Source organism: Hyposmocoma kahamanoa, unplaced genomic scaffold, assembly GCF_003589595.1.
Source record: "Hyposmocoma kahamanoa isolate Upper Pololo Valley unplaced genomic scaffold, ASM358959v1 160, whole genome shotgun sequence".
NCBI lineage: Eukaryota > Metazoa > Arthropoda > Insecta > Lepidoptera > Cosmopterigidae > Hyposmocoma > Hyposmocoma kahamanoa.
In genome coordinates, this window is record NW_020653575.1 from 6,297,410 (window position 1) to 6,320,407 (window position 22,998).

Sequence of the window (22,998 nt, forward strand, 5' to 3'; positions counted from 1 at the left end):
TTCGAAACAATTGACGGGTGTCATCAACTATTTCACTTCAAATCACCCAGTTAACTTGAACTTTGCTATAATGGACGAAAATTGCAAAATTACTTAATTACCGATGAAATGTGATTCCGTTTGTTTTATAATTAGATGTTTTGCTGTTTTTCCCACACCACCGAATAGAACAGCACGGCATTGTTAGAGATATTATCTTTATTACAATAAATACAGAATATTTTTTGAAATATACGGAGACGTACGCACAGGTCAGTAGTTGGCCTGTTTATATTTCCGTGCAAACGGGAGATGATATTTATAAGAGCTGTATCGCTAATGTGTTACCAGAAATATATGGCCCTTATTTCGTCTCTATTTCTGGTTATATACTCAATAGCGGTGAACCAAAAGTTTGTGAACCTATGAATGGGGTACGTAGGTATTCTCCAGCCCCCAGCAACCGCATTCTGGTGTGACGCGGTCGTCGACTCTTTGAAATTAGTTTTGTCGACAGTCGCTTGCCGAAAGCGACCTAGGTCTGGCCCGGCCCGGAATTACAGTCGTCAAGCGACTCAGTGTTTACACTGGGTATGTTATCATCTTCTGTGGTCAACCACAAGCGACCTGTCGATCTACTGTAAAGACGTCATCAAGATATGTTTGAATCCATTGAAATGTTAGTTCCTAACCAAGAAGCTCCTCCATAATCGCGAAGCGAATGGACCGATCACAATGAGCGTTTTATTCTATTTAATGTGCATAGTTGCAGTAGAGCTCAATGTGAAAGAATTCGTCCTGGGAAGTACTGCCAACCTTAACTATTTCTTCCGCCAAACAGTTCCGGGTTTGAAGGGTAAGGGTGCTTGTGAAATTACTGGCACATGGGACTTTTCAACTTATGTCTCAGGGGTGACGGGCGTAGTGGCAGTGCCTCTCAGATCTTTGAGATTTAAAGCTCTGAGTGGCACTGCAACTGTTATGGACAGGCGTGTCGCTTGCCATCAGGCGCACGACTTGCAGCATAAAAAAAATAAACAAAATGCGCGAAGGCACTGTAAATCCATTATAACCGACTCTGTTCCTCGCATGTCGTATTTATATTTATTCATGTCACGCAGAATTTGGCTTGTGCTTATGTATTTTATTTTCTTTTAAATCTGTTTGTCAGTACTCCAAAAAAGTTACATTTCGAATTTCGTCGCTTCTGTTATTGAGGACTGTGATATATTCGTGTTTTTTTTTTCTAGACTGGAAGACCCGCGACGAAACCGCCGTTAACAAACAACGGCGGATCGTCCCCCAGCGGGACTAACAAGCCCCCTTACCCGCACCATCACGCGTCGCCGCCCGCGTCTCACGCGTCTCACGCGTCACATGCGTCACACGCGTCTCACACCTCGCGGGATAAGGACCATCGTGCGCCGCGACACGCTGGTTCGCACGACGATCGGCGGCAGGATGATAGTGCGGTAATTATTTTACTTCAATTCTTAATGTAAACTTTTCTACGTCACCGTGAATATCGATTTTTAACAATGTCTATCAGAAATCTGTAGATCTAATCAAATTAAAAACAATAATCACTAAAATTAGCGGGTAGAGTATTGCATTAAACGAAATAAATATATAAACAGATAAACACTTTATGTATTAATTTGTCACACATTAAGCGTCTCTTAACTACCTTAGCTCGAATTCGAAAATTCGGATCGAGCGGCACTACACTGGCTTTATTTCAGAATTTACTTTTTTACAAACGAAATTAAAACCATTCGAAAAATATATCGACCCCTCCCACGTAAAGTATCGTATGTCAAAATTGCCAAGTTTGCAGGGGAGCCTTTTAAAGTTCTGAATTCACTGAAACAAGCATCATACGTGACTTTAGATTTCTCACTTTTATTCGGCAAATCTCGTTACACACGTTGAGTAGATGATCTATTAGATGATCACTCTATGTGTCAAGAGTAACAAGCTTTGCCGAATGAAACGGAGAACTTTAAAACACTCCCCTGTAAACTTGGCAATTTCGACATACGATACTTTACGTAGAAGGCGTCGAATATCGTATACCGTACGTGTTCTATTCAGTTCAGTTGCTATAAAGCATACAAGAATACAACGCGTTTGTGAATCGATTTTTATGATTCTTTTTCTGTTGGAAAGAGGGTACCTCGGTAATGGTCCCATTTAAATTTGAAGAAAATATAACACCTCTAAGGGCAAACTAGGGGATGTATCCAGTTTCGCGCACTTTCCGGTAACCGATTTTAATAAAACTTGGCAAATAGATGTATATCCACTGACTTTTGAATTTTATTTTTTTACTATATATTTTTTCCAAACTGATTCATTTAACACTTTCACTGTTATACGGAACCAAAGACATTTAGGGTTGTATCGACCCTTCAATATAAAATACACTGACTCGATGTAGGTATACTTAAGTTCCTTAAGGCGTTCGCTTTCAGTTAGGACGAATAAGCAGAACTAAACTATTAAAGTTACTTTTACATTTTTCCAAAAACGTTAAACCGTTTTCAAGTTATAATAAAAAGAACTTTATTACGTATTGCTAAGAAAACAAAGTACTAAAACGAGCCAATATGTATCGGTGGTCTATTACTCCGAGTGTTTATGTTGGCTTTTATTCTCGAGGTGAAGACTTTAGTTTTCACGTCGTTTGCCAGAAAAGAAATATTTCAATCGTTTTCACCCTACAACAAAATTATGAACCAAAATTCTGAAGTTTTGTGTTTTTTTCCAATCAGATACAGATACAACAAACGCACTGACGCAGGAAATGTATATGGCGCCGTCGTCTATGCGGAATAGGCATGGAACTAAAACCGAGCGTACTACTGACTGTTTGAATTTGTTCGCTCGAAGTAAATTAAAAAATTAGGTACATTTTACTCCCTAAGGATAGGATGCACTTTACTCCCGATACATAAAGTACTTTTAGAGCATGAGGAGGGAAATTAATCTGTTTGAATTTAATTAAATTAAATTATTTTTTAAATTCAAACAGACATTGTCGCGTCAGTATGGCCGTAATTTTAAAGCTAAAGCAACGTAGCAGCGCTGTTCCGTGAGAAATAAATTAAGCCACATTTTGTTGGGAACGGATGTCAAACTTGTTTAATTGAAGACACCAATGATTTGATGACATTTTAAGGAAAGTGTGTCTTTAAATTTGAAATAACTTTGTTTTTGAAAATGTATCAATAGTGGTTAGTATGCTTGACAGATATAATAATCAAGAAAGATTGTGCGTTTATAAATACGTTTCAGAAAAAGCTATTCATAAAATAAAAATCATTTATTGCAGACAATATACGGCCCATTTTGTTAGTACACTTACTTACTTACAAGCTATCTATTCTACTCTTTGTACAAAAGTTACAGAATAAAAATAAATTGAATAAATGAAATTAATTGAATTAATTATGTGAATGAAATGATTACGCGATACATGATACTTGCTAAGTTCACCGAGCTCCCAGGAGGTGAAGTTCGGTGAACCTAGCAAGCAGGTCGGAGTCTCACCTGTCCCCTATCATTTTAAGAACTCTGTTTGAGCTCTCTCGCACTTTGCGCTGGCAGGATGCCACCTCTTTTCGCATTAGTGCGTAAAATCCTCTACACTGGCATCGGCATACATGCTCGACATACTGCAACACCGAGGAAGCCCAAACAGAGTTGTAGGCCTTCTGAGTAATACCGACCGAGTAGAATGTCTGGCAGTATTGATTACTAGAATAAGCGAAAGTAGAATCGCTCTAAAAGTCCAGTAACTGACATTGACCTTGTCCGGCGCCACCGTATTTGCCACGATCGCAACCCCGACCCCGCAGAGCGCCAGCACCCCGCCGGCGGCCAGCGCCAGCGCCGCGGCGTCGTCCAGCAACGTGAGCGCGGGCAAGAGCTACGCGGCGCAGGCGGGCGGCGCCTACCACGCGCCCTTCCCGCACCAGGCGCACTCGCCGCACGCGCCGCACCCCGCGCACCCCGCGCACGCCCACGCGCACGCGCACCACCCGCAGCACCCGCAGCACGCGTGAGTGCTCCTCTATATGCATTGCAGGCTTGCAATTGAAATGAATAAAAAATCATATCAGTGCGACCGGGCGAAGAAAAGAGAGATTTTTTGTCCTTATCATAATAGAACACCCGTTTTACCTCTGTGACCGAACGGTTGCCATGCCATGCAGAGGTGTCCCAGGTTCGATTCCCGGGCTGGGAGAAATATTTGTATGGCCTATATGTATTTCTCCCGTGAATTTAGATGTAATTTGTGATTGTCTATATGTGATTGGAACAGGATTTCCCTAGTGCGGGGCTATGTTGAGTGTGTGCGTTATTATTATTTTAATAATAAATTTCTATTGTTTGCACGAGTTGCTCGACGCTGTAACTTCCCATGATGAAATTTTCTTATTTTATTTTTATTTTTTTATTTTACTTTGTTGACTGAAAAATAAACAATAGATTTGACAAAAGAAGCCTCAACAACATGGCCGCTATAAACTGTCAAAATCTACCCGCCCTTGCTAGCAAACCCGATATATTGTCTCGGGTCTGGGTACTGTTAGGTCATGGTAAAATTTCCATTTTTTTCTAAACATATTTTTCAGAAATTTAAATATTTTTCCTTTAATTTTCCACATCTAACGTTGACACCTGTCAAAAGTTGAAGTTCCTAAACGAAAACGGTGGAGCCAACAACTTCACTGTTGTGAAATCGTTTTAAATATCATTTTTCTTTACTTGGCTTTAAGCTATAAAAGTTCATTGTACAATTACGCTAAATAAAACTTCGAAAAATATTTCTAAATACGTTTTGATCTGAGTGTTTGTGGTACCGTCGTTGTTCCCGATTTTCATAACACAAGTGCTTTAGTTACTTTGGGATCAGAGCAACGTATATGTTGTTGATGTTGTATATTTCTTGCTGCAGGCCTGCGCCGCCGGCGGGCAAACTGAACGGCGAACCTCGCGCACCACCGCACCCGCGGCCGAGCTTCCCGCCGCACCATCACCCACACGTACTTTCAAACCTTTTTTTACTTGTAATGCTTTATAAATCAAAATAAATAATAGCAATCGTTTAACCACGTACCAAGTCGTGCACAATTGCACGCTGATGCATGCAGCACTTGGTCCAAAGTTTTTACTTCATAAAAATTTGCAAGGGTAATTTTTCCCTTTTTTGAAGCAAGATGGCGCACATACGCCTTCAGAGTCGACGAAAGGACGTGAAACTTTTGTGTGACCGTTTAAATTTGAAACCTTTGTGCAGAATCCGCCTCCGCCTGGCGAGAGTCACGGCCGCCCGCGCCTGCATCCTCCGCCGGAGCCTAGAAGGCAAGATGAGGTGCAGGTAAGTATCGGTGTCTGTTAACCTGACTTTCTAGTGCAAAGCTGTAGTGAGGCATTATTTATTATAAGAGGGTTCTTTGTCGTGTAGAAGTAAACGACTCCTAGGGTCGTATTCAAGAACTGTACTCAATACTCAAGCCAGGACTTGAGTATTGCAGTGAGCACTGAAAATCATACTCATGTCCTTGCCATTAGGGTCGTATTTCCAGTGCTTGAAATCATACTCAAGTCTGCTCAAGTCCTGACTTGAGCATTGAGTAGAGTTCTGGAATACGACCCTTAGTGTCTCTGAGAGATAAATTTATTGAAATAAACATTTTTACACTGGCTACATTAGTGCATTTATGAAAATATAATTTATGTTGAGAAGACTTAGGCATTATTTTGTGAAAAACGACGATACATTATATTAATATGAGAAACAAAACTAAATTGGCAAGTCTGGGCTGTCGTTTCCACAAAGTCACCAACGGTTCTACAAAAAGACCGTGTTGGTACCAAAACTCGTTATTCGTGAATAAAAATTACATAAATGTTTATTTAATTTTTGTTTTAGGAGTTACGCAAGTTCGGACAAGAGTTCAAGCTGGTGTCGTCCCCCGCGCCGTCCGCGCAGCCCCCGCCGCAGCTGCAACAGCAGCCGCCGCAAAACACGCAGCCGGTACTTGTCGACTCACTTATTTGCACTATATAAAATAAAATCGACGATGTGGAGTTCGTTCAGGGATGTACTGCAACCTTACCCATTTCTGCAGCTAAGCAGTCCACAGGCACATGGGACTTGTCAAATTATGTCTCAGGGTGTCGGGCACAGTGGAAGTGTCCATCAGATCTTTGCGATTGTGGAGCAATTTGACGTAACTCCACTTACGCCATTCTTCCATGAGGGGTGCGATATTACAACCACGATCGTAAATGCCCCGCAGCTGGTGCCGCCGCCGGCGCCCAGCACGCCCGAGGTGTCGGCCAACGCGGTGGCGGCGTCGGAGCCGCACGCCGGGCCCAAGCGCGAGCGCGCGCCCAAGGCCGCCGAGCCCGCGCAGCCCCCGCCCTCTGCGCAGCCGCAGCCGCAGCAGGCGGCGCCCGTTCACAAGGTACCCCCACCCCTCAAGCGTAGTAGTAGCAAAGGGCAAGTAAATGCCTACATTTCGCTCGGAGCGTACCTAAGATTAAACTTCAAAAAGAGGTTCTCACTTCGACGGTTTTTCTTATGTATGTTACGCGATAAAGTGGGTACCTCAGTGTTTGTCCCATTCAAATTTGAAGAAAATATTCCACCTCTAAGGGTGGCAAACTAGGTGATGAATCGGGATTCGCGCACTTTCCAGTAAACAATTCTAATAAAACTTGACAAATATATGTAATTTCAATATAAAAAAAAAGTTATTTAAACACCGAGTGCCGGCTTCAATTGTGCTCGTGTTAGCCGCACTATACAAAGCAGGTCCACCGCGAGATTATGCGAATATGTGCGTCGGTACACAGCGCACATACAAGCCACGCTGCTACGCTTATATCGAGGTACCACACTCGTCTCAATACACCGTGCCTCAAGGCTAAGTATCCGTTGTGACCCGTGGCCCACACGTGGTCCACAGCCGCCGCCCGCGCCGCAGTCGGAGTCCCCCGGCGCGGCCGAGGAGCGCACGGCGGCGTCGTCGCCCGCGTCGTCGTCGTCGCCCAGCAGCGAGCGCGCCGCCGCCGCCGTGGACCGCGCGCAGCAGACGCTCAAGAAGTCCACGCTCAACCCCAACGCCAAGGAGTTCAACCCGGCCGCCAAGCCCTTCACGCCGAGGAGCCCCTCCACGCCCAACCCCAGCCGGTATTTATGCGTGTAGTATATATATCGCACCCCTCATGGAAAAATGGCATAAGTGGAGTTACGTCAAAAATGTTTATTGCTCCATTAGATACAGAGAAATATAACCCACATCGTCTCCAAGTCTTGTTTACTCTATCGACTAATGTCGGTTGAGCAATAAACATTTTTCACGTAACTCCACTTATGCCATTCTTCCATGAGAGGTGCGAGATTGTAGTAGCAGTAGAGCTCCTTGTGAAGAGTTCGTCCAGGGAAGTACTTGCCACCTTACGTATTTCTGCCGCCAAAGCAGTAATTTGAGCATTACTGCGTTCCAGCCTGAAAGGGCAAGGGTGCTGGTGAAATGAACAGGCACATGGGACTTGTCAACTTATGTCTCAGGGCGACGGGCGCAGTGGCAGTGCCCCTCAGATCTTTGCGATTTAAAGCTTTGGGTGGCGCTGCAACGGACAGCAGTTGCAGTGCCACCTGGTAGCTACAGAGCTACCAGGCGCTCGAACTGTTCGTCCCTTCGCTTGGTATTTAAAAAAAAGTTACATGTAATTTTATTTTAAGAGGTCGTACTCACAAAAATAGAGAAAGATGGTGATTGGAGAGGTGGTGAATGTAGACGGCCACGAAAAACGCTTTCAGATCAAATGAGGTGTTTAGACAGGCTAGATTATGTAATGAGAAGGATAAGAGGGTCAACATGAAAAATCGATGAATGTAAGACAAGTACCTACCATGCCACCACGTCTTTCTTTCACTGAAGTAGACAGAAACTATGAATATCGACTGCACTTCGCCTTTTCCTCTCCTATAAATCTTTTCCTACACACCTCTTTCTGATTTTTGTCTTTCACTCTCTATCCAATATCGCCTTGATCTTTGTTAATAGACCATCCTAATACACTTCCTTTTCTTCTTCTCGTTTCGATGGCATACACTATAATGCTTGCCTTCATGGTGAAAGGATTTGCCAATCGGCGTAAGGTACTCACCGATTATTGCCCAAGTTACGCCAGACGTACAGGAAAGGTACGGTACGTCGTCCGTGGAGGCCCTTTTCGTGCATCCAGGCCTACGTATTAGAATATCGCACTTAATTACTGACAGCTCCAAAATAACGAGGTTGACAAGTAAAAATAAAACATAATTATATGCAATCGAAATATAAAATGCTTTAAACTATTAAAATGTAAGTAAGATCAGCATTAGTTATTGGTTTGTAATTTCGATAATTAATTGTGGAGGTTTGTAATAGACTTTTTTTGATATTGTTTAGTATTATCCACCATTTTTAATTTATAGCTGTAAACCTTCCTAAAATAAGTAAAATAAATAAAATCAAATATTACGGTTTGTTTCCAAAGAAATAAGTGATTTTCAGTAACTCGAATAATGTTACTATTTTTTTTTAACGAAAAGCAGTTTCTACACACGCTTGTAAGAATTTATTATTTTTGATTTGTGACAGTTAAAGCCGGTGTGCAATGTAACATTCGACATCAATTATATAAACTGAAATTTGTAGAAATGTATATCGATTCGTTTTTGCACCCCAGGCCGCACACGCCAGGCACCCCGGTGGGGGGCGTAGGCGTGGTGGGGGGCGTTGGTGTTGTGGGCCCCGGCGTCTCCTACGTCCCTGCGCCGCACCCGCCGCCACCGCACATGGTAAATATACTATCATTTTATTACATCGCTCTCATAACAAGAAACAGTTAATTTGATACTTGAAATTACTAGAGTATAATACAGTATCATTACACCCTTTCTATTTTTATTTTAACTGCCTCTGTGGCCGAATGGTTATCATGCCAGACTGCCACGCAGAGGTCCCAGGTTCGATTCCCGGGCCAGGAGAAGTATTTGTATGGACTATATTTATTTCTCTCGTGAGTTTGGGTGTAATTTGTGGTTGTCTATGTGTGTGTCCATGGCACCCGTGACACAGGGTTTCCCTAGTGCGGGGCTATGTTGAGTGTGTGATGCGTTATTATTATTATTTTTAAATGGAAAATGGTAAAAATGGTAAAAAAGAGATGCGTATATAAAACTCGTGCTAATAGCAAGTCGTCTCATTCGCACCTGTTAAGACTAAATAGAAAAACAATGATTGAAGAATTCTTCATTACATGTTTTTATATTATTTAACCTAGTTTTGGATTTTCTAATGCTCCCTCATCTCGTGCTATCTAGACATACAATCACTGTCAGTTAAATTCCCTATTAAGTATTTACTACATTCGAAAGCACCTGAAGTAGAAATTGAAAGAACATTGTTTCGCAGTTATGCCTGCAGACAACAACAACTACCTTTCTCAATTTTTACGTCAAATATAATGAAATTTTTTATACATGAACAATTTTATAATTTATAAATTATTTATGTAACTTGTGTTTCAATCCTGAATTAAAAAACTATGATAAGTAGTTTGGCTGTTTGAATCAGATGCCAGCGATGCCGGTGTATATCGCAGCTGCGGCTGCGGCGGCCGCGCAGCAGCCCTCGGCGTATTTGCCCCATCCGCACCCCGCCGTGAGTATTTGACACTTAATAATACTTGATAAGGTTCGCTCATTACTTAATTTTAACGAACGAAATTTATTTTCACGAACGAAACTTAAGCGTTCAGTCTATTTAAGATTGTAGAATACCGACTCTTCACTATTCCCTTTAAGAATCTATACAACCTCAAATGGCTTTGGTTGATTCCGCAGTGAGAGTGTTGAATCAATATCTTTGGAAAAAAATATGGCAAAATTAACGATATACACTGATTACTATATGGTGTGAAAATAGGATTCTTAAAAATATTCACGATAGAAAATATACAAACTTACCTTGAAATTTCACGAGAAAACCGCTTTATTCAATAGGTATTTTACATATACTAATGATTTTTTTTTTATATATGAACTGAACTAAATAGTTTAATTTCGTTTGTAAAAAAATAAATTTCGAAATAAAGCCGATATCCCAGCAGCTCGACTCAAGCAAAATGAACCGTATTAATACGGGAAAAATCGGTCTGTGGTTAGTATAGACTCTTAACTCATAGTGAAGGGGTAAACAGGAAGTCAAATCCAATCGGGATTTACTGTATTACATTACTGTATTTAAATTTTGTTCTACTACTATGCTGTTACTATTATTTTTTATATTACTAAGTTTTATTATCTCTCATATTTCGACTGAAGGACTTGAATCCAAAGTCATGAAATTCGGAAGATAATTGATAACGTAATCTTCCTATTCTGTTATTGCTAGTTTAATACACTTATTATTATTCGGCGAGGTACATCCCCAAACGAGTTCAATTACACTAACTATAGTAGTTGATTCAAATAATTGAAGGAGTGAATTTCGAAGGAATTTATTGAAGTAACAATGCTGTGTAAAGGATACCATTCTAATTAAATCGTAGTTTAGTCGAAGTAACTCAGAAGATCTATAGGGTGGTATGACGCAGATGGAGATGGGGTGCGAGTGCCGGCAGTTCGCGCCTCCCATTCTCGTGGTGGAGAAACGCGACCGCCCCGACGCGGTGAGCGTACACCTTAGCTCAGACACGATATTTAAAATCTACAATAATTCCTGGGAATAGAATCTTACTTTCCATGGGGATTCAATCCCATTTCATCTGGTTTACAGAGTTGAACCCCATCCGTCAGATAACTAACAAGTTGAACTTCACTTTTAAATTTATATTGATAGTAAAGTAGATATGCCAACTTCATATAAACGTAACAGCGCGGCTTGTATGTGTATATTCACATAATCTGGCGGTGCACTTGCGTTGCATCACGTTACGGGGCAAGCACGACAGGGCGCGACTGGCGAGGTGTTGCTATTTTCTATGCGAGTACCTATAACAGTATGTCGCGATTTATGTCGGTCTCTCTTAGTGTTAGGTCATGGAATGTCCCATTTGGAAAAAAATCATATTTTTCAGATATTTTTCCAATATTTTTCGTTTAATTTTCCACTTTCGACGTTAACACCAGTCAAAAGTGAATTTTTCGATAATTTTTTAAATTTAATTTTTCTTTATGTGGGTTTTAGCTATACAAGTTTATTTAATAAAACTTCGAAACATATTTCTAAACGTAGAACATAATATGAGCCATCCAAATTATATTTTTCCAATTTTTTGGGATTTTTTTTTTTATTTTTATTACACAACAGTACTCTCACGCAAGTCGCTCTATCGTGCTAACTCTACGATTTATGGCAATGTGTACGTCCGTACAAGATGGGCGGGCACACATACAAGCAGCGCTGCTACATTTTAACGGAGTTACTTGTCTTATACTATGGTTTTACCGTGTCTGAGTTTTAAAAGCGTGCTGTGATTTTAGCGTTTTGGTGCGCTTGCTACCTTAACCACTAGCTCACGAAGGCTTCCGGTTTCCTGTTCTCGTGTATACAATTACAAATTTGAATAATATTTTTAGGACGAATAACAAGTTTTATAAGAACTTAGTAGAAAGTAGAAAACGTATATTTTTGATATTTCAAGGTGTTTGTAAAGCCATTGGTTCAACAGACGGTTTGTTTGTTATTTTTAGTTAGTTGTCTTTTAACTTAGAATGCAGTTAGTTAATGTCAAAACAATCGGTTAAACTAGAAAGTCAACCATTTCATACTTTTGTCAAACCCGTTCTTTGTGTTTTTTTTTTGAAGTTCATGAATGCGTTTCAAAATACATTTCACGCTGAACGCGATGCTGACTTACAAAGAATGAAATTAAATATCCTTTACATTTTGGAAACCCATTATTAGTACAATATTTGAGAACTTACTGTTAAAAGCCATTTTTTATATTAACTAGTTTTATTTTTTTCAACTGGACACTGGCGGCGTTCGCCGTAATTTTTATTTTATTTTTACAAAACTTCCGTACATAAATTCTTAACTCTGACATTTGGCAAAATCATCGTGAAAATCGATGAAGCCATTATAAAGAAATTGGAATCAGTTTTATTTTGTTCATTATTTTTTTACGTCAGTTTCACAAAAATGTTACTTTTCGGGCTGACTTTCAAGTTAGATCTATAGAGAGAATTAGTAAACGACGTCATCATTAACTCCCTAATATGATTGTTGTAGTTGCATCTCTATTTGACTATTGAACCTTTGGCTCTTATACTTGTTACTAATACGAGTGCAATGACTTGAGTTTGCAGTGGTTTGCTAATAACTGTCGTTTGCCATCAAGTTCAAAGGTGATCAGTAACTAACATCTTTGACCTTAAATCTTTACTATAGTGTGACGGTTAATCTTTTTTTACAATTAAAATTCGTCCAGGAATGTACTGTCACATTTGACGACCACGGTGTCCTAGCTGGATTCGAAAATCCCAATTTCGATTTCCGGTAGGACCAATTCAGGAAGTTTTTAAAACCTTTGGTCTGGGTGTTCCAAGAACAGAGAAGTACAAGGAAGGTTGAGACGAGACAACGGGTGTGATTTTTCTGACACATATTATTATTATTATTATTATTATCTATTTCTTCCGCCATGCAATAACATGAGCATCACTGCGTTCCGTTATTGAAGGGTAAAGGGTGCTGGTGAAATTACAGGCGCAAGAAACTTGTCAACTTTAGGGAGACATCAACTTATTAACCCGGAATCGTCTTGTGCGATCGTGTTTGAATGAAAAAAAGTGAATAAAATTTAGAAAAAAAATCTGCTCGTTTCGTACAAATAAACATTCGGTTTGGTGTTATTTTAACTTCAATTTAGTTTAATTAATTATTATACAAAGAGCGAACACTCAGAAAAACATTACTTTTTGGTTTTTCAACGACTTTTTAGCCGTAGCGCCATCTATGAGAAATCTATGAAAATATTTCGTCACCCAGTTAGATACCTTTACTTCGAAGGAATGTTTTTCTGAGTGTTCGATCTTTGCATTAATAATTCTAACAAACTAGTGGAGTAATTTCACATAAAAAATAATTGAATTTCAATTCAATAAATAATTTAGGCATATTATTACCATATCTATTTCTTCCGTCAAGCAGTAACATGTGCATTACTGCGTTCCGTTATTGAAGGGTAAGGGTGCTGGTGAAATTACAGGCGCAAGAGACTTGTCAACTTTAGGGAGACACCAACTTATTAACGCGGAATCGTCTTGATGCGATCTTGTTTGGCCACACTCGACGAATTAAGCACACATTGTCGTAAAAAATGAATGAATTTTAGAGAAAAAAACTGCTCGTTTCGTACAAATGAACATTCGGTTTGATGTTATTTTTATTTCAACTTCGTTTTTCTACTTACACAAAGGCTATTTCATTTATAAGCTAGGCTTTCTTTCTCATTACAAATCTGCGCGTAAAAGCATTAGCTACGCTACCACGCTAGTGTGGCAAAGATTTTTGAAATTCGAAGTTGACGATGGACAGTGGTGCACGTAACTTTTTCTTTCGATGAAAAAAAAAGATAATGACACGTTCAACTACGCGATTTGTCGTACACTATTTAAGTGATATGAATCGGCTGGTATATTATCATTTTCCTCTATAGCGAGATGATACGTTGTGTGTTTCGCTCGGCAGCGAAGGTGTTTTGCGTCTCGTGTCTTGAAACCCTCGCTACGCTCAGGATTCTAGTCTTGGACTCCTTCGCTTGCTTGGGTTTCAATACAAGCACAAACAAATAACTATTTTTTATCGGGAATTTCTTGCGTATAAGTTTTTTTAAACAGATTTGTCAAGAAAGTCGTGACAAATATTCATCTTCATTATTTATTTGAGAAGCTACAGAGCTAGTACAGTTGTTAGTGTGTGTAATAGATAAATTCTATTAACAATAAATATGCACTGGATAGTGGTACTTGAGTAAATAAATAAGTATCTTTTAATTAATATTTTTACACACTTTAATGGAAAATTTTAGTATAGGTTATTTAAAATAATTAAGTACCGAATGTTATAAAGAATTCCTTGGTTTGAAACCCGCTAATTGATGTAGTTCTACGGTATATTATTATTTTAAATTCTCAGCTCTCCCCTAGCTTAAAAGATAAATTTTGAAATTCACGAGATTATGAAGGCAATGAAGCATCGACCCGGATCAGAGACTTAAGTTCAAGAACCAGTAAAATAATAATAATTTATTGGTATTATAAGAAGTTTACAAGTTTTTCCTCAATAAAAATCAGTAAAAACGAACTATATGAAAATGCGTATGGGAGGTTTACACTCTAAGGCGACGATATAAACAGTACTCATGTCCTTTTTACGTAGACATTGCGGTTAGTCGCTATATATTGTATGAAATCGTGATATGATTCATCCCTTAAACAACCTCTTCAGCTTTCAACCCTACTAATTTCTCAGACAAAGACCACAACTCCGATGCCAATACTGGATCTTCAGCCTTCCTAGACATTTTAGCTGCCGCGCAGTCAACAAAGTAACCACCAGTTACACCACTACATTCACCTGACGCTGCCAGATAAATCGCCGTCTGCGCACCTTCCTCTGGAGTTTTAAACAACGTATAAAGTATCAAACATCTTAGCTTCTCATAAATCGTAGATCTGAATAACGTTGTATTGACATGTCCAGGATGCAGACTATTGACACAGACTCCTGTGCCTTCCAATCTCCTTGCTAGCTCATTACTAAATAACACGTTGCATAATTTGCTATTGCAATACGTTTGCAAATAGCCATATTTTCCTTCTTCGTTTATGTTGTCTATTGTACCAAACTTATGTAAAACCGACGATACTATTACCACTCTACTGGGTGCAGATTTCTTAAGCAAAGGCACTAGAAGTAACGTGAGCAGAAACGGCCCAAAGTGATTGACTTGCATATCCCTTATGATGCCATCTTGAGTTTTCTTCAACCCCATTCCACTTGCTCCGGCATTATTAATCAAAACGTCTAATTTTGCTTCAGTTTTCTTGAAATTATCGACGAATTCTCTAATAGAATTCAAAGAGCTGAGATCTAAGAATTCGTACCTTACTTTAGCATGCTTGACTGTTCTGGAAATCCGTTGAGCGGCTGCCCTTCCCTTCTTTTCGTCTCGACAAGCTAAAATAACTCTTGCGCCTCTTCTAGCTAATCTTAAAGCGGTTTCGTAGCCTATGCCACTATTGGCTCCTGTCACAATGACCACGTTCCCCGTCATGTAAGGTAAAACGTAACATCTTCCTGTTGATAACTTATTGAATAGTTTTATTAACAACAAAGTCAGTATTACCCATAAAATCCACATCATTGTTGTTTCTTGACTATTTAATATTGATTCTTTTCTCAGAGAAAAACTCTAACTTTAGTTGAATAAATTTTCGTTCGCTCAGTCGACTTTAATCCATTGAGTTTAGGGTTTTTGACTATTCATCATGTAGGTACGTTATAATTACTAACGCGTAAAGATAGTCCACTTTCGCATAATTTAACTGACTAACAAAAACTATGTCCTTTCAAATCTTTTATCACAATCTTTCACTTAACGAGTTCCGTATAAGTAATTGTTCTGTGCAAATATTGTTTCTCCTAATGGCATCGTAAAACAATATCGTACAATGTAGAGCAGGCCACAACGGTGATAGGTCCAAATTATTTTAACATTATTACGCCACACACGTCCGTGTACCACTTGAACAAAAGGTGACTGAATTTATCTATTATATTGAACTCTATTGATTAAGATACGTGAAGGTTATCACTTTAGGTGGGATTTCGCATGTCAACTTATAAGACTTGGATTATAATTAACACACAATATTACAATTACGATTTAAATTAGACTCTTTTGCCACTTGTGCTAAGAATACTATGCTATTTAGTAGCAGTAGAGCTCCTTGTGAAAGAGTTCGTCCAGGGAAGTACCTTACCTATTTCTGCCGCCAAGCAGTTCCGGTTTTAAGGGATAAGGGTGCTGGTGAAATTACAGGCACATGGAACTTGTTATCTTACGTCTCAGTGTGACGGGCGCAGTGGCAGTCTCCATCAGATCTTTGCGATTTAAAGCTTTGAGTGGCACTGCAACTGTTATGAACAGGCGTGTAGCTTACCATCAGGCTTACTACTTGTTCGTCCCGTCACTTAATATTATAAAAAAAATACAACTATGATTACAACGGTCACAATACAACAACGTCCAATTAGAAATAATAATATTAACGCACACACTCACAGTCCTGCATTAGGAAAACCCTTTATCACAGGTGCCCAACACATAGACAACCACAAATTATACTCAACCTCACGAAAGAAATAAACGTAGGCGATCCAAATATCTCTCCCGGCCTTGAAATCAAACCCAGGACGTCTGCGTGGCAGAGCAGCATAGTAACCGTTCGGCCACGGTAGCAGTAAAAGTAAGCCAAATCGAGTCTTAATTTGTATTATTAATCATTATTAAATTGGAATGTTTCATATACGGTATCACTGACAGTGATAAAGTAACAACATTTTGTCCCATATCTACTTTTTATGTACAATTAAGTTAATGACATTTGAACAGCTGATAACAGGAAGCCAAAACCATCACTCTCTGGACCGTGTTAATAAACAGTTTCTATTGTACGGCTGAGATGTTACTTGGATGCGCTTCAAATACCTGCATTACCAGACTTATATAGATAATATCATCTCAAGTTGGCATTAAGACGTTGAATTTGTGTTGAATGTAGTAAGGTAGTGGTGCCAGTGACCGCGACCTTACCTATTTCGCATTACTGCGTTCCGGTTTGGAAGAGTGAGGGTGCTGGTGAAATTACAGGGGACTTTTCAACTTATGTCTTAGGGCGCGTTCCCATTATGTCGTGACGTTTTATTTATCATCTGTCGTGACTGTCGTGGACAGTTATTTTATCGTTGAACGACTGTTCCCATAAGATTCCATTTTTATTAACATGGACTTTCGCAAAGTAACGCCTGAATCTATTAATTACTTAGAGACGGCATGCTTAGCCTACCAGGCACATTATTACATCAAACTAACAAAACAACATCGCGTAACCGTTCAGAATGTTTGGTTTAATCAACAATGTAAACATTTAAATGTTGTACCTAATTATATACATTTACGTAGTAACAACACTAATAAGGCAGCTAGGATCGCAATCGATAGGGCACAAAAAATATGACTTAACGAGGAATCTCGCCATTGATTTACCATTAGAGATAATTTAAAATTACATCTTAAAATACTTTATTCAGAGCTGTCTTTTAAATTATATAATATTGAATTTGATATTCTAGACCAAAAGGCGAGATTCTTCGCGTCACAGGCGGCTCATAAAATGTTTCTTACCCAGTCTAACAAATTGCGTAGGCTTACGGAATCTAGATCTAATTCTTTCTTCAATAACACTAACTCGCAATCAACAATCTGTCACACCTTCCACCCTCGTGTAAAAAATCTTACAACTGTTGAGTTTTTGGAAGACGAGATCAAATTATTAAACAATGGTTTAAATTTAAATTTACGCCCTAAAATTAATCAAAAATCATTAGAAAATATTGCTGTGGATTCTGAGGTCGCTCGAGTGAGTTGTCCGTAATAGCAACGATGTAGATACTAAGGCATTATTAGTTGCACATACAATTAAAAGATTTCAAACTTAGGAAATGAAACTATACGTTGTTGTTTTGTATCCAAAACAAGACACACGTTTGCGCGGCGCCTTAAGTAATAACAACCTTGATGTGACCCTTTGTTTCAGATGAATGTATTATTATAAATATGGTGTTTTGTTTGTGATGTATCACTTTCTAATGCTCTAATTATTTATTTAACAGTAAATGCACTCAAATTACTCACTTTCTATAAAAAATAATCATTCAAAAAATCAGATATTTAGAATTGTAGATTTACAACCTAAAAATGAGCACTAAGGCTTCGGCAGTAGGTACTAAAATATAAAAATTTAAATTTACAACGTCTTTGCCCTCTCTCCACACCTCTCTATTTTGTGCCACTAAGGTCCAGTCCTCATTCCTGTCTTAGGGGATCCATTTGTCCAGTGGATTTCGACTCCTCTGACATACGACAGACATGAAATTAAAATAATCAAAAAATAATAATAAGTATACATAGTAATAAGAGTGAAAGAACGGAGTGAACTACTTTATCGCTTTGAAAATTGATATAAAGCCGACTCAAGTAGATTCCGGTAATAAGTGTGGTAACTCTCCCTTAAGAAAAATAACTACATCAGTAAATTAACAAAAGCCAATGATCACTATGGGACTGACTTCCTCACAATCACTTTATCACGTGTATACATTATGTTTGACCTTATAATTATATGAATTAAAGATATTGTACATCGCAAACAACTGAGGAAATACCGAGCTATTTAGCATCTTGCACAAACGAACTCTAGGTTCCATATTCGCATCGTGAAATTAGAAAAAAACAATATCTCTCTATCAACGCATATTGACGCACTTTATGCACGTGAAGAGCTCCTTGTGAGAGTTCGTCCAGGGAAGTACTGCCACCTATTTCTGCCGCCAAGCAGTTCCAATTTTGAAGGGTGACGGGCGCGGTGGCAGTGCCATTTGAGCTACACTGCAACTGTTTTGGACAGGCGTGTCGCTTACCATCAGGCCCACGATTTGTTCGTCCCGTGACTTAGTATCATAAAAAAAAATTAAAAAGAATGAAATTATGTATGTTATGTATTATATTATTATATCTACATTTGCTACTGTAAACATTAATTCGTCGTTGGTCGTTTGAGAACAATCACCAGACGTATGGCACTAGCAGAGAACCCGCATATCATCGGATCCACTTACTATGGGCGTCTGCCCGCTACTCTTGATTTGACCATTTGGCGAACCATTCAGACGCCAGCTGAAAAACCTTTACATAAAGAACGCTTTGTTTAACGATCTCAATATACTCGTAATATCTAATACTTTGACATGTAGTGCAACATACACTGTACATTATACTTCAAAAATAAATAATCTAATATAAAACCAAGTCCTTTCATCATCATCGTCTAACTTCATATACTGTACTATACTGGGTATTAGGTCTCCCGGAGTTTGTATACGATCTAGCGTCGCGGCCTCTCTTTTATTGTAGTTTAAAAAGTACGAAAAAATTTAATTCTAGTTCTATTGAGCTGTGAGATTAAGGGTGGTACAGAATTTGACGTATAACAAAATGGTTTCACTGTGGCTGGACAAACATTAGGCATACAAACATACTCGCATGTACTTTGTTGTTTTTTTTTAATAATTTATAAAAATAACTGTCTGAGTTTGACAACCCTGAAGTGAAATAAAACTTTCCTATTCTTATTGATATCGAAAAAGTTGCCCAGGTGGTCATTATTTAGGCCTTCCCAAACATTTGTCAACTATAAGAAAGGAATTTTCTATTGTCTAATGTTCTGGTCGACATATACTGCATGTATATGCAGTTACTTGTATTAATGAGCGTGTTCTAATCGACAGTTGTACGGCGCGGCGCTCGGTGGTGGGCCAGGAGTCGCGGGGGTGCCCGGTGGGGCGGGGCAGCACGCGCAGCTGCAAGCGCAGCCGCCCAGACCCTACCCCGCCAGGAAAAGTAAGACCTTTGTTTATTCTACACACTATACTTGGTGGAATTATGCAAATAAATAAATTTGTTATATTAATATTAAACACCAGATACCTAATTATGTGTGTATACAGGTGTAAGTGTTATCTCTCGTTTAGCTCAGCGGCACGCAAAAATTACTTTTTTCAAATATTTACGATTGCCAACTTACTGGTGAATTTTGGTGCTTATAGCTTTTTTTGTGACGTAATTTTTGGTGATGGCAACATTTAAATGCATTTTTCATTAAGCGGCTGGCCGCGCGCGCCTCTTATTTGTTCAAAAAGTCCCTAATACCACACCCATTGACGCGGCCGCTCTGAAATTCAAGCTAGTCACTAAGTGGAAAATGGCACTTAGCAGTTAACTGTCATAGGTTATTGTAAAGTCTATCTATTGAGTCACGAATGTGAAGTAGCTTATTACATTGTATGCCCTTTGTCCAGTGCCGGGCGTGCAAGTGGCAGCCGCGACGGGGCAGCCACTGCAGTTGGCGCCGGCGCCCATGCAACAGTTCGTGCCCTACCCACACGCCCATCCGCCGCCGCAGCCAGCTATTCAGTACCAACACATGGTGAGTAATAATCCTTATAATAAGTCGTACACGAACGCTTCTTGTGCTGAAAAGACGCCTCAACCACACAAGTTGTGACGTTGCGTATATGGTGGTAATTGATGGCCCGTTCAATTAACGCTTCAACGCGCTGCATGTGGTGCCCTCTAATTGGGCTACCAAATAAATGAATATATAAATAAATAAATATAATATAAAGTAATTAATGTGCTTACTAACGTAGTTCATATGTTTGTTACTATTTATATATGGATTCAGGTCCGAAATAAATGCTTATTATTATTTTAACATACCGGCTACCGGACACCCACGTTGCGTCACACGTCGCAGACAATACCGGTTAATAATGTGTTTGATCATATAGTTATGTATGTTAGTCTGTAAGGTAATGTATTTATGGGTCTTTGTAACCTGAATATATATAAATAAATAAAAATAATATATATATAGTTCAGGAAAATGGACATGCGTGATACACGATCAAAAAGGAGAAGAGAATGAACGTTTGACTACAAAATTTTGTTAAAATGGCAGGTGCGCATGTACCACGGGGGAGGTGTAGGCGGCGTGGGTGGCGTCGGTGGAGTGGGTGGCGCTATGGCAGGCGGGGAGGGCGGCGTGGGCTACGCGCCCCCTCCGGCGCCGTCCCCCGCAGCGGCCTCCCCCGCGCTCTACCCGCCGCCCTCGCCTGCGCACACGCCGCACCCACACCAGCACCCGCACCCACATCCCCACCCGCATCCACACCCACACCCGCATCACCATTACCAACAGCAACCATTCCAGGTAACTCTTCTTTTTCAAATCCTAACAATACCATAACGTTAATAGCAACGTCGACCTTTGCTGAAGGCATAGTAAGAGAAGATAAAAAACGAAACGAAAAAGGTGGAAACCTATCGTACTGCTACACGAAGCGTGGGATGTTATGAAAAGAAACTCTACTGCCGTAGCCAAAAATGTTTGAATATAGCGATAAAAGAATTACTGTTTTTAAAAAATGTTATCATATCAAACTTGGCCTGGTAACGGTATCAAGCATGTGGACGCTGAAGAGTCCTATTGGCGCGGCAAGGGCTTCGGAAACAATTGAGATGCGCTGATGCTCCCCAGCCAGGGAGTGCTACCGCTTTTGAAAAAAAAAACCTGAATTATCTATACATATAAACTGCACTACAAATATATAATTCTGTTTCCTTGAGATTTTTGTGTTAATATAAAAAATACGTGTTTTCATTTGTTTTTACGGGTGGTGGCGTTGAAATTTTTTTATCTTGCCTAAGTGGGCGGTGAGCTGAAAAGTTTGAAAACCTATGGTAATGGTAATTTAAGTATTACAAAACTAGGCCCGTTCATTTTCCACCGCTATATTTTTTCTGTGCGATTCATGATTCATTCAGGCAATTGGTGTACAATATTTTGTTTTATTTGCGGTGTTATTTTCTCAAGTCAACGGCGGTAAACTCTTCAACCACCAACAGTTGACGTCTGATGTAAATTTGATAGTATAACTTGGTATAATTGCAGCTAATATGTTAAATTTAAATATTATAAAGTTAAATATTCTGTCTGCTACTCGGAAAGTGGCAAAGCTATTTATCTACAAAGATACGTCATTTGTACACGAAACACGCCATACTAAACACCTTATCCTCATTTGACATTTGCGCGTGCGGCGACTCGACCCTCGTAATGCACATTTTCTCGCGCGTATGAGTTAATTAACACTATCAAGATAAAAATTTGGCTTTGCACTCGTGTTAACATAACCTAACCGTGTAAACTAGACTGTATATAACTATTAAAAACAAAATTAGAACTCTTATAAAAGTTAATTCGAACTGGCCGTATTCGAACTAGCACCTTCAGGCAATCCGTGCTACATACTCGTCAATTAAGCCACGGAACGAATTTGTCTATGTGCTTCTTGCAGACCTTTGTTTTTGCGGTATATAACAAGGAATACTTTTATGATGAACTGATAGTGACGTTGGTAATAACGACCTACAAATATAAGATCGATTGTGGAGTTTTGAATCGCTGTTTTCGCAGGTGCTGTATCCGCTAATGGGCGGCGGCGGCGGCGGGCACCACCACCACCATCACCATGTGACGTACCTCAACCACGCGCCGCCCACCAATTCACCCCCCACCACACACCCACCGCTGCAGGTAACCGCATTGGCGACAGATATGCCGCTGTACTAACACTATGACTCCATAGAACCGTAAACGAAACTGTTAAAACCAGTTGCTTCTAAAATTTAAAGAATTAAGTCCTAGAACTGATGTTATTATTATAAAAAATGAATGAGATGCTCTTAAAACTGAAGCGATTTGAACCTTATATCTTCAACCTTATGCTACAATAACTGGGAAACGTTAAAACTGGAATATTTATGTCCGAAACCAAGTTTAGTCCTGAAACTGAAGCAATTGTGTCCTAAAATTAATTTTTGCATTTACCGTTATCTTATTGGATCAGTAATTCATATTTATTGCTTAATTAATACCGCTTCCTTAACTCATAACGATGTCATTCAATCAATTGTAGGTTGATAAGTTGAATATAGACCCTGCAATAATTGTTTTTACTATAAAAAAATCCTACGTTCCTGCCTTATATTGTGTTGTATATAATTAACAGTGATTGGAATTGGGGGAGTTAATTT

General features: G+C 39.4%; 2 protein-coding genes across 12 annotated transcripts in view; one reads left to right on the plus strand and one right to left on the minus strand.

Moving 5' to 3' along the window:
- The window catches only part of LOC113240681 (ataxin-2 homolog), a 76,613-nt gene that overhangs the window by 48,348 nt on the left and 5,267 nt on the right, over positions 1 to 22,998 (plus strand). For 9 of the 11 annotated variants that reach the window (XM_026478050.1, XM_026478051.1, XM_026478052.1 and 6 more), the window contains exons 6-18: positions 1,230 to 1,451; positions 3,840 to 4,042; positions 4,943 to 5,030; positions 5,285 to 5,365; positions 5,921 to 6,025; positions 6,291 to 6,458; positions 6,963 to 7,186; positions 8,734 to 8,845; positions 9,606 to 9,710; positions 19,629 to 19,740; positions 20,199 to 20,326; positions 20,861 to 21,112; positions 22,379 to 22,498. In XM_026478050.1, the coding sequence (XP_026333835.1) occupies positions 1,230 to 1,451; positions 3,840 to 4,042; positions 4,943 to 5,030; positions 5,285 to 5,365; positions 5,921 to 6,025; positions 6,291 to 6,458; positions 6,963 to 7,186; positions 8,734 to 8,845; positions 9,606 to 9,710; positions 19,629 to 19,740; positions 20,199 to 20,326; positions 20,861 to 21,112; positions 22,379 to 22,498 (1,920 nt within the window). The remainder of the gene's footprint in view (positions 1 to 1,229; positions 1,452 to 3,839; positions 4,043 to 4,942; positions 5,031 to 5,284; positions 5,366 to 5,920; positions 6,026 to 6,290; positions 6,459 to 6,962; positions 7,187 to 8,733; positions 8,846 to 9,605; positions 9,711 to 19,628; positions 19,741 to 20,198; positions 20,327 to 20,860; positions 21,113 to 22,378; positions 22,499 to 22,998) is intronic. The other 2 variants (XM_026478053.1, XM_026478061.1) reach the window with 2 other exon arrangements.
- LOC113240683 (retinol dehydrogenase 14-like) lies at positions 14,261 to 16,043 on the minus strand. The gene has a single exon (XM_026478062.1). The coding sequence runs from the start codon at positions 15,421 to 15,423 to the stop codon at positions 14,488 to 14,490; it is 936 nt and encodes a 311-aa protein (XP_026333847.1). The 5' UTR covers positions 15,424 to 16,043; the 3' UTR covers positions 14,261 to 14,487.

Coding starts and splice junctions, on each gene's coding strand:
- LOC113240683 (XM_026478062.1), bottom strand. CDS start 15,423: ATGATGTGGATTTTATGGGTAATACTGACTTTGTTGTTAATAAAACTA.